The 16,582-nt window shown below is 39.7% G+C and overlaps 1 protein-coding gene across 8 annotated transcripts in view; it reads right to left on the bottom strand.

Moving 5' to 3' along the window:
- LOC125677683 (protein mono-ADP-ribosyltransferase PARP4-like) overlaps window positions 1–9,379 on the bottom strand; it is a 162,474-nt gene extending 153,095 nt beyond the window's left edge. For all 8 annotated transcript variants that reach the window (XM_056159644.1, XM_056159648.1, XM_056159645.1 and 5 more), the window contains exons 1-5: window positions 9,241–9,379; window positions 7,749–7,916; window positions 7,345–7,543; window positions 5,302–5,450; window positions 4,678–4,818 (exon numbers count right to left, since the gene is read on the bottom strand). In XM_056159644.1, the coding sequence (XP_056015619.1) occupies window positions 4,678–4,818; window positions 5,302–5,450; window positions 7,345–7,543; window positions 7,749–7,889 (630 nt within the window). In that variant the 5' untranslated portion in view covers window positions 7,890–7,916; window positions 9,241–9,379. The remainder of the gene's footprint in view (window positions 1–4,677; window positions 4,819–5,301; window positions 5,451–7,344; window positions 7,544–7,748; window positions 7,917–9,240) is intronic.
- Between the last annotated feature and the right edge of the window lie 7,203 nt (window positions 9,380–16,582).

The raw sequence follows: 16,582 nt of genomic DNA, 5'->3' as shown, positions 1-16,582 counted from the left end.
TGTGTTTAGTATGTAAAAAAAAATACAAATAATCATCAAACCTGGTACTAATTTCCAGTATCTACCCGTACGATTGTAGGTACATGTACAAGTGTACAAGTACAAGTAAAAAAAACAACGATGACCGCCGAGTCGTGCCCAGTTGGGCAGACTTTTGGGAGATGCAACACCCTTGCACCCTTTTAAAACTTAATCTTCTAAATGTGTCAAATACAATGTCCCTGAGAATGTTAGCTGTCAAAACACGGGTGATACACAGATGCGCACAAGTTCAATGGTGGGTATATAAATAGAACACAGGTGAAAAAAAATCGGAAGATTTTTCCTTTCAAATCGGAACTTCCTATTTCTCTGTTAGTGTTAATTACAAATAATTGTTTATGAACTGTACACTGCCTACTTTTCATATTACTTAGAATGAAATTGTGATAAATTTTCACCCTCTCTGGACAGACAAATAGCTCTTCTTCTGCTATTTGAAAATCGTCAGCTTTATGTTCTCCTTCAAATATACTGTCTTTTCTCGATTCCTAAAAATAGCTTCTTTAACAAAACGAATAAGCTTTCGAAAAGTATCGTACTTTTTCATTAGATTTGATAGGCAATCCCGATAGTTTCCGAAGCTACACGATAAACGGAAAACCTGATACACGCAAAACACGATACACGATAGACCTGATAAACGCAAAACATGATAGAAAATGGAAAACCTGATAAACACAAAACACGATACGATAGGATACACGCATGATACAATAGGATACATGCACGATACGATAGGATACACGCACGATAGAACACGATATGAATGTCAAGAATAACGTTGCGGGTACTGTAACAATGACTACCAGAAGACTTGGTAAAACATAGACTCCGATTTTTTTTTTTTTTTTTGATAAATGAATAACAAAAACCTCATACTTGGAATTCAATTTAATCACCCCTATAAGTGAAGAGGCCTAGGACTCGTGGCACATGTCTATAATCATAATGCGATGTCCGACCTCTAAAGCATTTGTTTGACTCCGAGTTTCTTAAAAAATCATAAAAGAAAAATCTGGATAGAAACGGTTGTTGAAATCGGTCGTTCATGTAAGCGTTTGTATGATTCTGAATGCAAGTTTAAGAAAAGCGAATAGCGCATCACCGTATAAAACGGATATGATATGATCATGGTTTGTAAATCACTCACTCGCTAAGATTTTCGAGTGTCCACTATTTTTACTTGCTATTTTTCAAATGTACTCACATTTTGCGAGTATTTCTCGCTAATTTCGAGCCCTATTATCTGAAGACTTTCCATTATATTTGCATGTAAAACCTTAGTCCCTATTGTGGCCCCAACCTACCCCTGGAGGCTATGATTTTTACAAACTTAAATCTGCACTATATCAGAAAGCTTTCATGTTAATGTCAACTTCTTTGGTCCAATGGTTTTGAGAAGAAGATTTTTAAAGATTTCCCCTATATATTTCTATGTAAAACTTTGATCCCCTATTGTGGCTGCAACTTACCACAGGGGCCATGATTTGAACAAACTTGAATCTGCACTATGTCAGGAAGCTTTTATGTAAAAATGTCAGCTCTTCTGGCGCATTGGTTCTAGAGAAGAAGATTTTTAAAGATTCTCTTTATTTATTCCCATGTAAAACTTTGATCCCCTATTGTGACCCCAACCTACTCCCGGGGGCCATGATTTGAACAAACTTAAATTTGTACTTTGTCAGGAAGCTTTTATGTAAATCTCAGCTCTTCTGGTTCATTGGTTCTTGAGAAGAAGATTTTTAAAGATTTTCCCTATATATTGCTATGTAAAACTTTGATCCCCTATTGTGGCTCCATCCTACCCCCGGGGGGCATGATTTGAACAAAGTTGAATCTGCACTATGTCAGGAAGCTTTTATGTACTAAATGTCAGTTCCTCTGGCCCAGTGGTTTTTAAGAAGATTTTTAAATGACCCTACCCTAATAATGCATTTTTGTGATTATCTCCCCTTTGAAGGGGGCATCGCCCTTCATTTGAACAAACTTGAAAGCCCTTCACCCAAGGATGCTTTTGGCCAAATTTGGTTTAAATTGACACAGTGGTTCTAGAGAAGAAGATGAAAATGTGAAAAGTTTACAACGACGTCAATAGACAATGCACAAATTTTGATCAGAAAAGCTCACTTGAGCCTTTGGCTTAGGTGAGCTAATTATAAAGTGATGTTCATGTTAAACACTGCTTAATATGGATTGGATAAGTTTTGAGAATTGTGTGATGATTTATTCTATATAAGCCTGATCAGTTTATCAGTAGCCAATAAAGTCTGAAATTCTACATTTAGAAATCAGCTGTAACAAAGTTTCAGATTTTGGGATTATTACACAAGATGTGGTCAAGTCGTGAGTTTCTTACAACACTGTTGGCAGCAGTGTCACTGTTGCCAGATACAAAGTAAGAGGGAGGACAGAAACTGGATATAGTGGTTCCTCTAGAGGACAGAAACTGGATATAGTGGTTCCTCTAGAGGACAGAAACTGGATGTGGTGGTTCCTCTAGAGGACAGAAACTGGACATGGTGGTTCCTCTAGAGGACAGAAACTGGACATGGTGGTTCCTCTAGAGGGCAGAAACTGGATGTGGTGGTTCCTCTAGAGGACAGAAACTGGATGTGGTGGTTCCTCTAGAGGACAGAAACTGGACATGGTGGTTCCTCTAGAGGGCAGAAACTGGATATAGTGGTTCCTCTAGAGGGCAGAAACGGATGTGGTGGTTCCTCTAGAGGACAGAAACTGGATGTGGTGGTTCCTCTAGAGGGCAGAAACTGGATATAGTGGTTCCTCTAGAGGGCAGAAACTGGATGTGGTGGTTCCTCTAGAGGACAGAAACTGGACGTGGTGGTTCCTCTAGAGGACAGAAACTGGACATGGTGGTTCCTCTAGAGGACAGAAACTGGACATGGTGGTTCCTCTAGAGGGCAGAAATTGGATGTGGTGGTTCCTCTAGAGGACAGAAACTGGATGTGGTGGTTCCTCTAGAGGACAGAAACTGGACATGGTGGTTCCTCTAGAGGAGAGAAACTGGACATGGTGGTTCCTCTAGAGGACAGAAACTGGACATGGTGGTTCCACTAAAGGGCAGAAACTGGATATAGTGGTTCCTCTAGAGGACAGAAACTGGACATGGTGGTTCCTCTAGAGGACAGAAACTGGACATGGTGGTTCCTCTAGAGGACAGAAACTGGACATGGTGGTTCCTCTAGAGGACAGAAACTGGACATGGTGGTTCCACTAGAGGGCAGAAACTGGATATAGTGGTTCCTCTAGAAGACAGAAACTGGACATGGTGGTTCCTCTAGAGGACAGAAACCGGATGTGGTGGTTCCTCTAGAGGACAGAAACTGGACGTGGTGGTTCCTCTAGAGGACAGAAACTGGACGTGGTGGTTCCTCTAGAGGACAGAAACTGGACATGGTGGTTCCTCTAGAGGACAGAAACTGGACGTGGTGGTTCCTCTAGAGGACAGAAACTGGATGTGGTGGTTCCTCTAGAGGACAGAAACTGGATGTGGTGGTTCCTCTAGAGGACAGAAACTGGATGTGGTGGTTCCTCTATAGGGAGGACAGGAACTGGACGTAGTGGTTCCTCTTGCTATGAATTTAATTTATTTGTTGTATTTTCTGGAATAAAGGAAATGATTCTTAAAAACTAATTAAAAGGTTTTTTGCTAACTAATAAATGCTCCTTATAGCCCTTTCCTATCTGGGATCTGAACTAGTACCTGATCCTTACAGACCTTTCCTATCTGGGATCTGAACTAGTAAATTATCCTTACAGCCCTTTCCTATCTGGGATCTGAGCTAGTAAAGGATCCTTACAGCCCTTTCCTATCTGGGATCTGAACTCTTGATCAGAAATTTAAATTTTTGTTCATGCTTTGCATTTATATATAATTATTCATTCAAGCTCTGTGCTTGATGTTTAGTTTAATTGTTTGGTGTTATGGACTTCAGAAGAATTTCAAAAGAAAATTCGGCGGAAGGAAAAAAAATAATCATGTAGTCCTGCTCTGACCCAACAGGACAAAAATTCTGTCCTATTATGCCCCTAGTTTGACATCCAAGCATCAAGAAGACAATCTTTAAACAAGAGGCCCACAGGCTGTAACACTCACCTGAGTGATCCTGGTTCTACTGTTTTTCAGATTGTTTACCCTCCTTATTCCAACAAAAACTTGTGAACCTAATTATAACCCCAGCCTAGCACCAGGGTCCCTGATTCAGAAAATAAATACCAAAAAAAACCACCTGAATCCACGGAACTTGCATTGAGAACGTTTGTATAGAAAAGCATGGCCCTGCTACAATGGGGGTAATTTTTTTTACTGCCCTCCTATATTCTGATGTAAATCTCTGAATCCCTACTTTAGCCCCACCCTAGCCCCAGCCGGCTAATATGAGTATAAATCTACACTACAATGGAATGCTTGCATATTAATATGACTAATCATACTAAGTGGTAATCCTAGCCAGTGGATTTTTACACAATTTTTTTTATATACCCCAGGTATACATTCCCATTGTAAAATGTTAATATCATACCCCTCCTTCAAAACTTCTTGCACATAAAAAGACCCTAGGCCTGACACAGGTGAAGAACATCCAAGATACGTGTAGTTTGTGTAATTATACGAACCTGTATATCTCCCACACTGCCCACATGAGAACAAACACAAAATTTGGGTGGGGGTTCCTTGTTGTCAAGGGAAATCACTCTTTTAGATGCCTGAATCTCCAATACACAAAACTGTGTTGTCTGTGTTTTCTTATCATATTTCTGCAATAAAAAAAGAAAGTCATAAGAATTATCAGATTATTTTTGAATTGATGTAAAATCAAATTTTCCGGGTTCGCATGCATGTGCCTTAGATATCATATTGACCTCAGAACAGTACAAGTAGATATTATATTGACCTTAAAGAAGTACAAGTAAATATTGCATTGATCTCAGAACAGTACAAGTAGATATTGTATTGACTCCTTAGAGCAATGAGCAGTATAAATAGACATCACATTGACCTGGGAACAGTACAAGTAGATATTATATTGATCTCAGAGCAGTGCAAGTAGATATTGCATTGCCCTCATGGCAGTACCTGTGCAGGTAGACATTAAACTGACCTCAAGATAGCAGTTTCAATGCAAACATGAACATACAATTCTGTATCAAAAGCAGGGTTCACCAGTGTAAAACACAAAGCAAATTTCATTTTATAACATTAGATATATATTCCACAGCATGTTTAACAGTGTTACTCACCTGAAACATGGCAAACTTTGCCACCTCGCTCTCCTTATCAAATTCTGGCATGTTCTTATCCCCCTCCTGCCACACCTTCACGGACTTGGGGTTAAAAGTGGAGACCATTTTCTTCTTCTTTCCTTCAGGTATTAATCCAGATTTTCCAGCTTTTCAAAAGCAAAATAAAAAAGAAAAACTTTAAGCAGAGTTCATATTCAGTTGATACATATCTTTACCTGGTCCAGTAAGCATTGAAGGATTATTTCCTTTTAAATTATGACTGGTATGAATGCCATGTGGTAAGCAGACAAATAAATAATGTGATGAAAATTTGTCTATTCGTCATGCCGCGTTCATACATGAACATGTGTACTGTATACAGGGGAATATTGCGCCCCCCCCCCCCCTCCCCATTTTAATTTCGCTTTTTTCTTCCTCGTTGTCATTGGGCGAATTCAAGACTGGACAGAAATGTTTTCTCTCTTAGCTCTCTTCTTCAGTGAGTATGTGCACTACCCGAATTGACCAGTGTTTCTACGCTTATAAGTACTGAATGAAATGTTCTGGCAATACCAGGTAAAGCTACAATAATGTAGCCCTCTTTGACTTTGGGGGGGATTCAAAATCAAAAAACAGTCAGAGAGGGCTACATTAAAGCAGCTATAGCCGGTAAATTCCTGGAATACCATTAGACCATTGTTATATTATAAGGACCATTATCCTGTCTACACAAGGGACATATCTGTGTGTCTGTATCACGCAAAATTTGGGTCCTCAATCTGTATCTACAACTCATGGCATTATAATGTACTGTGTTGGGCCCTCAATCTCTATCTACAACTCATGGCATTCTGATGTACTGTGTTGGGGCCTCAATCTCTATCTACAACTCATGGCATTCTGATGTACTGTGTTGGGCCCTCAATCTCTATCTACAACTCATGGCATTCTGATGTACTGTGTTGGGCCCTCAATCTCTATCTACAACTCATGGCATTCTGATGTACTGTGTTTTCAGCAAGACCAGTACTATCAGTACTTCCTCACTTTGTTCCTCAGTCTACCAGCAATGTCCTTCTCTCATTACAAATATGTCTCCTTCCTTAATATTCTTTTTTTAAACAAGTCTAGGGTTTAATTGTCTATGAATTTTGTTCCTCTAACTACAATTTGTATGTTTCCTTCCTGAATATTCTCTTTTTTTCAAAACAAGCGTAGAGTTTATTTGTCTATGAATTTTGTTTTTGTTGTTGATCAATCACTGTAGCCTAGTGGTCACTGTAGCCTAGTGGTCACTGTAATCTAGTGGTCACTGTAGCCTAGTGGTCACTGTAGTCTAGTGGTCACTGTAGCCTAGTGGTCACTGTAGTGGTCACTGTAGCCTAGTGGTCACTATCCTAGTGGTCAAGACAATCCCTACACAGCTGGTTCTTGATCCTTGTCCTAAGATGTTTAACATGCGACCATGCCTTCGCTAAGTGCCCAGCATTAGAAGTGAGAGTCACAGTTCCTTTGAATATGACCCTAAAAACGAAGTTCACCAATCATGTTAAGCAATGCTTCAATGGAGATCTCACTGCTTTGGCCCTAAGCGACATGCATTTTTTCTGAATTTGTGGCACTTCACCTAAAATAACTAAGTGGTAAAGCACCTGACTAGAAATTCAGATATACTAACACGTCTCCTTGTCTCTTTCACACACATTCACAAAATCAAAGCATGGTGATTACATCACATTTCCCATGGTTCCCGTGGGGGTCCAGGTTAGAATAGGTCCTCAGTACCCCTTGCTTGTCGTAAGAGATGACTAAATGGGGCGGTCCTTCGGATGAGACCGCAAAAACCGAAGCCCCGTGTCACAGCAGGTGTGGCATGATAAAGATCCCTCCCTGCCCAAAGGCCGTAAGCGCTGAGCATAGGCCTAAATTTTGCACCCCTTCACCGGCAATGGTGACGTCTCCATACGAGTGAAAAATTCTCGAGCGGGACGTTAAACAATATAAAATCAATCAATCATTTCCCATGATCTCTTATTGCCTCATTATGATTTCATTCCTTACCCACAATTCTCCCAGTGCTGAATTCCTCCGCCTTTGTTTTTCCCACCAGGAGATAATCGTCAGTGTTGAGTTGTTTCCCTTGACTGACACAGTCAAAAATAAAATCAAGGGAGACCACTGGTATTCTGAATTTGGTGGCCATTTTACATTTGTAGCTGATGTCTGCTTTCTCTGCATCATTCAGTACGACATGGGTACTCTACAAACAGATGTCAACACTATATAAATCCCTAAACAGGTCACTACAATGCTTTAAAATGCAATGAAATTATTTCCCATTGACCTTATCTGAGCTTCTGTCAGGAACACATTTCAAAGTACTATCAATATGGTACCTAACCTGTTTCAGATTAACCTAGATCTATAATTACTTCAGCAGCTGGAGTTTTGGAGAGCCTAGTTACCTTTTTAGTGACAATGTAGGATATTATTCCACCATTTTCTGTAATGGTTTTTCTAATTTCCTGTTTCTTCTTGAATCCCACGCTGGTGCTGAGGTCCAGGACAATCTGACAACCCGCAAATACCCTTTTGTCTGCTGTCATGACTAATAGTTACCAAGGTTACCAACACTGCAATGAAAATATCAAATTTTGTGTACTGTGTAATATCCTATTATTCCAGCCTCTGTAAAATTTCTCGAGAACACAAGTTTCATTGTTTCCTGGACAGACACACCATCTTTACTACTCCTCCAGATAAAGCAACTTTTCAACCATAGTTGCGTCTCCTAGAACAAGCTACCTATAATTACAGTTGAACTTTGGTATCTCGAACACCATGGATATGTCGAAGTGATTCGGAAGGTCTAACCACTAATGCTTTAAGAATTTTATTCGGTATCTTGAATCCTTGGATATCCTGAAGTTTTTTTCTCAGTCTCATTGAGTTTAAGATAACAAGGTTTAACTGTACATATATTCTCAAAGAACAAATTGCAATCACTTTTTTAAAAATGTCCTAGAAATACAATAGTCAGTAAATTTGAGTGTCTCCACTGTGAAATAAATGTAATGTGCAATAAATAAATCAATGAAATTGAATATTTTAGCTTACAATTTTCATAGATAGCTAGCATTCTAGTAATGACACCATATGATCCTGAATATTATAGCTTACAATTGTCATAGATAGCTAGCATTCTAGTAATGACATCATGTCAGATCCTGAACAAAATTCCCCAACTCATGCATCTACACAATGTGCTAATTTTTTAATAAAATGGCTCCTAAATATTAAAGGTCTTCGTCATATCATCACTGCTAAATGCAAAATATGTGAAGAAAATCTAAATTTAGTCAAAACACGGTGGCACATGCTTTCTAATTAAGTTTAAAACTACCTCGAAATTTTCTAGTTTTACACAAGATTCAGACATGGAGATTGAAAATAATTAATCACAATTTTTGAGGTGACATATCATCACTGGTAAATATTTTCTTTCTGACTGTTATACATTATTACAGGCCCTCACCTCAAAACTGGGTCCATAGGACATAAACACTTTTTAATACTGAATAGAACATTCTATCTAACTATTTATATATATACAGGCTGAACATTATTTTCTATTATTAGATCTAGGATAACAGCAGTATAATATAAATTCTGGACATGAGCATGTCTGAAATAACGAGACAAGCCTGACATTGTTTTCTATGATTGGAGTTAAGATAAATAAAAGTAAAATAATTGTTCTATTAACATGGATGTTGCTATATATACATGTGACATTAATTAGGTGCGCTTACTACGACATACATGTACCGCTAAGGTCTGCAGGCAGGAAGTTTGTTTTGTTCATGTATGACGTTCAGAATGAAGCGAAAAACTTAAAAACATTTGTTAAATGCAAGGTTGATATGGTTTGCGAAAAATAAAGTCTGTAATATTTACCTATATTCTAAGAAAAATTCATAAATCTGTCCGTGTGACAAGTCGCCGGTTAACGCGGTAACAAGTCATAGGTTATTTACGGCGATTTCCTCACACTACATAATAGCTGTTATTCCATTCGGAACTCACTTTTTTGTTTACTAATTCCATTCGGAACTAAAAATTTTTGTTTACTTTACCGCTGTTGCGACATGTTTAGTTTTCGCTGTTGCTTTATTGTAAATGCACGTGAAAAAAACAAGACTCTTGAATAGGCCAAGTTGTGTTCTGTGTTATCAATATTTTTTGTTTATTGGATTGACAGTTATTTATCATAAACTTTCTCGTCCGGGGTCACAAACTGAAAGTAAAAGTGTAATCGTACTAGACAACTTGTTCATGTACATTTCATGAAATTCTTATTTGATTGTTTGATTTATTGTTTTGGAGTATAACGTCGTTTTTTATTGTAATATTTCAAAAAACATTGATTGATTGATTGTTTGGGGTATAACGTCGTTTCAACCATTTTGCGGCGAAACATCGTAAAATCTACAATTGCTCAAAGCATGAAAAGGTGAAGAAAACAGTTATCAATCTTATAACTCCTACAAGGAATATAAAATTAAGAGTTCAGTTGGGTATACCAGAGGTGGGGGTCAGGTGCGTGGGAGGAGTAAGCATCCCCTGTCGAGCATCTATTTGACACACCTGTACATTTTGATCCTTTGGTGTAATTTTAAAATATGACAAAGACAGTTTATCAGCAGTTTCATAAACTTCGACAAAGCCTTTGATTATTGCAATCACGGGGACAGACAACCAAAAATTTACACAAAATGGCAAAATCGCAGGGTATAAAGACAATTCTAAATCTATTTTGAAAAAATACTTCAAGTATTTAGTTAGATGTTAATGAATTATACTCGTATCAATTGCTTTGAATACAGTTTTAAAAAACTTGTCGGTGCATCGCCATGTTTTATGTGTATCGCTGAAGGAATGCAGACAATTGGTTTATACTGAATGACAAATGTTCTTCAGTCATTTATAATGAAAGGTGAAGATAACGAACAGTGATCAATCTCATAACTCCTATAAGCAATACAAAATAGATAGTTGGGCAAACACGGACCCCTGGACACACCAGAGGTGGGATGAGGTGCCTAGGAGGAGTAAGTGTAACTCACGATGCGTTGATAGAAATACAACAACAGCGTAAATCCTTGTTTAAAAGTTCGTGTTTATATTTCATTCAAATAGTATAAATTGAAATGCCCTGTAACAAACAGAAAGCCGCATATCAAAATGACATGAAAATGTACATCACGTCAAATACATATATACATTTTATACATGTTATATATACATATATTGTATCATTTGAAAGTTATATCAAATGATATTCAAGCACTTTAATCACAATTTTATAAAAGTGATCCACCGAACTTATTTATATTTAATAAGTGAGAAAAATAAGATTAAAAACAAAATATTTATATTATTGCTTTAGTTGACTTTTATATTGCTTAAACAGTCTAAATAGTATAACTTACCAAAGTTATGGACTTTAGGCTTGATATTTATCAAAAGTAAAGCTGTAAACTATATTTCAAAGCTTCTTTGGTGCAACTGCAATAAAAGTTAAACATGCACTTTGTTAGATATTAGCAATATAATTAAGAGCGCCAACTGCGATGCTATTGCTTCCATAAAAACAAAGAAAAAACCAAACATACCATGATGGCGAAATAGCTCCAACTATACTAAAACTCAAACGTCTGAACAATTCAAACCCACTGGACAATATGAAAAAATCCAACCCTGGTCTAAAGGCACATGACTATAAGAGGCGCCAAACGCTCACCAAACTTTTGGCGGGAAAATACTAATTACATCAAATTGGAAATTTAATAAAATCAAAGCTGCTGGCCATTGTTTTTGGCATAAGTTTCTAGTAGAACTTTATTATACAATCTTATCAATTGCAAATTCAATTCTTTTTAATCATAAAACTTAAAAGTTATTTACAAAATTTTCACACGGCTACATTAGGATCCCCTGTCGACCGGTCACACCCGCCGTGAGCCCGATATCTTGATCAGTTTTACAACATATATTGATTGATTTTCATGATTGTATAATTGAATTATCGGTTCAGCGACTTTATTGTTGTATTAGCAAATTTTGAAGTGCAACCGAGACGCGTATCAATTTTTTTCATATTACAGAATAATGAAGATGTACCTACCTGTAAGAATAATGAAGATGTACCTACCTGTCGAAGCGGCGTGTAAAGAATAATGAAGATGTACCTACCTGTCGAAGCGGCGTGTTGTTCTCTTTTAACTCATAACCGGAAACACTCCAAAAGAATTTTCTTGCATAACTAATACATTATGATTTAGGACATGGGTAGCATGGACACCATCAATTAAATTCGAAGTTTCGAAATGCCAATTGCAACTGTTATTGTAAGACCACTCACTCCGTCGCGTTTAGAGTGAAGATGCGAAACTGAAGCGACGGATCCGGAGCAAATCTTCGTACTCTCACGTGGTCATTGCATCTTCGCACTCTCGCCTTCACATCTTCGCACTCTCGCCATCGCCGTTTCGCACTCTCGCCATCGCCGTTTCGCACTCTTGCCTTTAGACACTTGGATATAAAATAGGAAACCATTTAGATCTATTTTAAAGAAGTCATTTACTTTTAAGTTAAAACTCTTTTCTGTTGTTGTTGTTTTTTTTTTTTTCTTCTTTTTTCGTGGACCATTATAACTGCCTTTATGCTCTAGAGTGAGCTCGCTCTTGGCCACACTCGTGCCGTCCTTTCTTCCCGTGAGTGAGTTTCAATATATGTATGCCTCAGTTGGATGTCTCGATAATCAGGACACTGGTATCGTTACACAAAAGCATTGTCAATCTTATGTAGTTCGTACGGTGACGTAGTTAGTACGTAGACGGATTTTGTCTTTTCACGAAAACGTTGCATAAAATAAATAAATGTTTATTCGGTATATACATACATACGAACATAAATACCAAGGATAAAGCTTGAAAGCTTATTTCCAATGGGGTCCTTTCATGCACGGATGTTTGTGCTAATGAGTCATTTATGTGGGAGGAAACCGGAGTATCTGGAGGAAACCCACGTGTCCGAGCGGGCGATCGCCATACTCTCTCACATACAAGCACTGCTGATTACGGGGATCGAACTCAGGTTGCATGCAGCGGTGAGAAGCGAAAGCGCTACCTCTGCGCTACCCGGACGTGCATCGTGCATTACGACGAAAGTCTACGTCTCCTCGGAGAATTTACGATGCTTTTGCGAAACGCTGCCCATTTAAAGTTCTTTCACTTCCTATCCTACCTCAAACTGTGACTGAATGATAAGTTTTTCTTTCACTTCCTACCCTACCTCAAACTGTGACTGAATGATAAGTTTTTCTTTCACTTCCTACCCTACCTCAAACTGTGACTGAATGATAAGTTTTTCTTTCACTTCCTACCCTACCTCAAACTCAATCTGATTAAAACCAGATCCTGCGATCCGCTCACTTAGATCGCTACACTACAGCTTCTACATCTAGGATATTATATGGGGTTATGTCAGATCCTAGTGTAGCGATCTAAGTGAGCGGATCTCTGGATCTGGTTTCAATCAGATTGCCTCAAACTGTGACTGAATAAGTTTTTCTTACATTTGGGACACGTTTGAGACGTATCATCGTGTGATGACATGTGACGTTTTAGTCCATAATTGTCTTTGAATTCATCTCCACTTATGCAGCAAAACCTCACTCAAGTTTAACCTAGACTGGTTAGACAAGAAGAAAAAGACTTGCATAGACACAATGAGGACAAAGAAGATATCTAGGACGTGTATGGACGTATCGTATGTGATGGGAACTGATTCAGTTAGTGAAACAAAAGCTTTTGGGCTCTGACTAGTGGTGTTCCAATCATCGATTATAATCGAAAATCAGTCGATTGTTGGCAAATTCTAAGCGCTCGATTATGAAAATTTAATTCCAATTAATCGGTTTTTAGATTTTGTTTTCTCAACTACTGTAGTTTTTGAAGAAAATTCCTGCCGTGACCGATCTAGTAACCAAAAGTTTTGTTTATCGTTATGGCGGCGCACTCGAAGAAAAAGTATCCATATACGGGGAATAAAGCATGTTCGCTTGGTCAGATACTGAGATAGACATACTTTGATTCAGGCATATAAACGAAGCATCATTATCAAAGAGAATATTGATACTAGCAAAGCCATGTGTGAATTACACAAATAAAAACCGCTTTCAAAGGCCACTGTTACTCCGCACGTGCGTATCGTGTTTTCAGTTGGTGACAATGAATCTCTTTTAATCTATCTTTTATAATTTTGCTTTTAATAAAATGAATTTCTTTCCTCATTTTGTTTTGCTGAACGTTAGGCCCTAATTATATTTTGATTAAGCAGGATCATCGTCAGTTAATGACACTTAACTCTGATATACGGGCCGTTGAGCAAACGATATCTGTTTTTGGCGACTTTTATATATGTAATTAAAATAATAAAAAAAAATACACACAGAAAATATTCACTTACATTCTCTCAGCTATAGAAACAACAAATATAAACGTAGAAAATATTTATTTACACTTTTTCGGTACATACATTGTATGTACAATTATTATAGAATTTCTCTATATCCGATTATAATCGATGATTAGTTAATTACAGTAAACCAATCATCGATTATGAAATTCTCACCGATTCCCATCACTAGTTCTGACCACATGATTGGTTATATTATTGTGACTTTCTAAATGGCGATAAATCCCTTGGAGCAAAACTGACATAGAAGAATTTCTTCATCCCCGTGAACTTTCTCGGTATGGTTTCCCCTAGATTTTTCTGTAAAGCAACAGTGGAAATTAGATGAACATAATTAACATTCAGTATACATTAGCATACATATACACCGCGTGTAAAAGAATTGTATACTAATATATACGGATGTCGTGTTTCCAGAGTTTCAATCAAAACTATTTTACTTACCGGCATATAAAACAACAAGCGAATGTTCTACTACAATCAGTATGCTGAAATATCGACTGACATTCCGCTCTTAAAAAACATCCGGTAGCATACACCCCGTGCACAACATTAATTTTTTGTCGATATCTTTGAATAAGATTGGTTTATAGACTCCAGCAGAATATGCACAAACCCATACAGAAAAGTGATGGTAAACATTTAGCGTTACCCCGATAATAATCACAAACCCATACAGAAAAGTGATGGTAAAACATTTAGCGTTACCCTGATAATAATCACAAACCCATACAGAAAAGTGATGGTAAAACACTTAGCGTTACCCTGACAATGTTTTTTGATTATAGACATACGGTAGTGCCTAACTTGCCCCGATCGTCTTCATTGTGTTGAGATGTTTGATAAAACTAGAAAGTGTACAGTGGATATATTTGTTTCCATACATTCCTCTGAAGCTTTCTTCTGTATAACCATATACATTGGTATGCTTTCCTACGAAATATACCCATGAATTGAGATATTATCCAAAAACGAACCTCGACCATCTACATTGCCGCTTCAGTAGCCTACACCCCGGTCACAGCATAGCCTACACCCCGGTCACAGCATAGCCTACACCCCGTCACAACATAGCCTACACCCCGTCACAACATAGCCTACACCCCGGTCACAACATAGCCTACACCCCGTCACAACATAGCCTACACCCCGTCACAACATAGCCTACACCCCGGTCACAGCATAGCCTACACCCCGGTCACAACATAGCCTACACCCCGGACATAACATAGCCTACACCCCGGTCACAACATAGCCTACACCCCGGTCATAACATAGCCTACACCCCGGTCACAGCATAGCCTACACCCCGGACATAACATAGCCTACACCCCGGTCACAGCATAGCCTACATCCCGGACATAACATAGCCTACACCCCGGACATAACATAGCCTACACCCCGGTCACAGCATAGCCTACACCCCGGACATAACATAGCCTACACCCCGGTCACAGCATAGCCTACACCCCGGTCACAGCATAGCCTACACCCCGTCACAACATAGCCTACACCCCGTCACAACATAGCCTACACCCCGTCACAACATAGCCTACACCCCGGTCACAGCATAGCCTACACCCCGGTCACAACATAGCCTACACCCCGGACATAACATAGCCTACACCCCGGTCACAGCATAGCCTACATCCCGGACATAACATAGCCTACACCCCGGACATAACATAGCCTACACCCCGGTCACAGCATAGCCTACACCCCGGACATAACATAGCCTACACCCCGGTCACAGCATAGCCTACATCCCGGACATAACATAGCCTACACCCCGGACATAACATAGCCTACACCCCGGTCACAGCATAGCCTACACCCCGGACATAACATAGCCTACACCCCGGTCACAGCATAGCCTACATCCCGGTCACAGCATAGCCTACACCCCGGTCACAACATAGCCTACACCCCGGTCACAACATAGCCTACACCCCGGTCACAGCATAGCCTACACCCCCGTCACAACATAGAATACACCCCGGTCACAACATAACCTACACCCCGGTCACAACATAACCTACACCCCGGTCACAACATCGCCTACACCCCGGTCACAGCATAGCCTACACCCCGGTCACAACATAGCCTACCCCGGTCACAGCATAGCCTACACCCCGGTCACAACATAGCCTACACGCCGGTCACAACATAGCCTACACCCCGGTCACAGCATAGCCTGCACCCCGGTCACAACATAGCCTACACCCCGGTCACAACATAGCCTACCCCGGTCACAGCATAGCCTACACCCCGGTCACAACATAGCCTACACGCCGGTCACAGCATAGCCTACACCACGGTCACAACATAGCCTACACCCCGGTCACAGCATAGCCTACACCCCGGCCACAGCATAGCCTACACCCCGGTCACAACATAGCCTACACCCCGGTCACAACATAGCCTACCCCGGTCACAGCATAGCCTACACCCCGGTCACAACATAGCCTACACGCCGGTCACAGCATAGCCTACACCACGGTCACAACATAGCCTACACCCCGGTCACAGCATAGCCTACATCCCGGTCACAGCATAGCCTACACCCCGGTCACAACATAGCCTACCCCGGTCACAGCATAGCCTACACCCCGGTCACAACATAGCCTACACGCCGGTCACAGCATAGCCTACACCACGGTCACAACATAGCCTACACCCCGGTCACAGCATAGCCTACACCCCGGTCACAACATAGCCTACACCCCGGTCACATCATAGCCTACACCCCGGTCACAGC

The sequence above is a fragment of the Ostrea edulis genome, chromosome 3, assembly GCF_947568905.1.
Source record: "Ostrea edulis chromosome 3, xbOstEdul1.1, whole genome shotgun sequence".
Lineage (NCBI taxonomy): Eukaryota > Metazoa > Mollusca > Bivalvia > Ostreida > Ostreidae > Ostrea > Ostrea edulis.
Note: the sequence above shows the minus strand (reverse complement) of the source record. Positions and strands in the feature narration are given on the sequence as shown.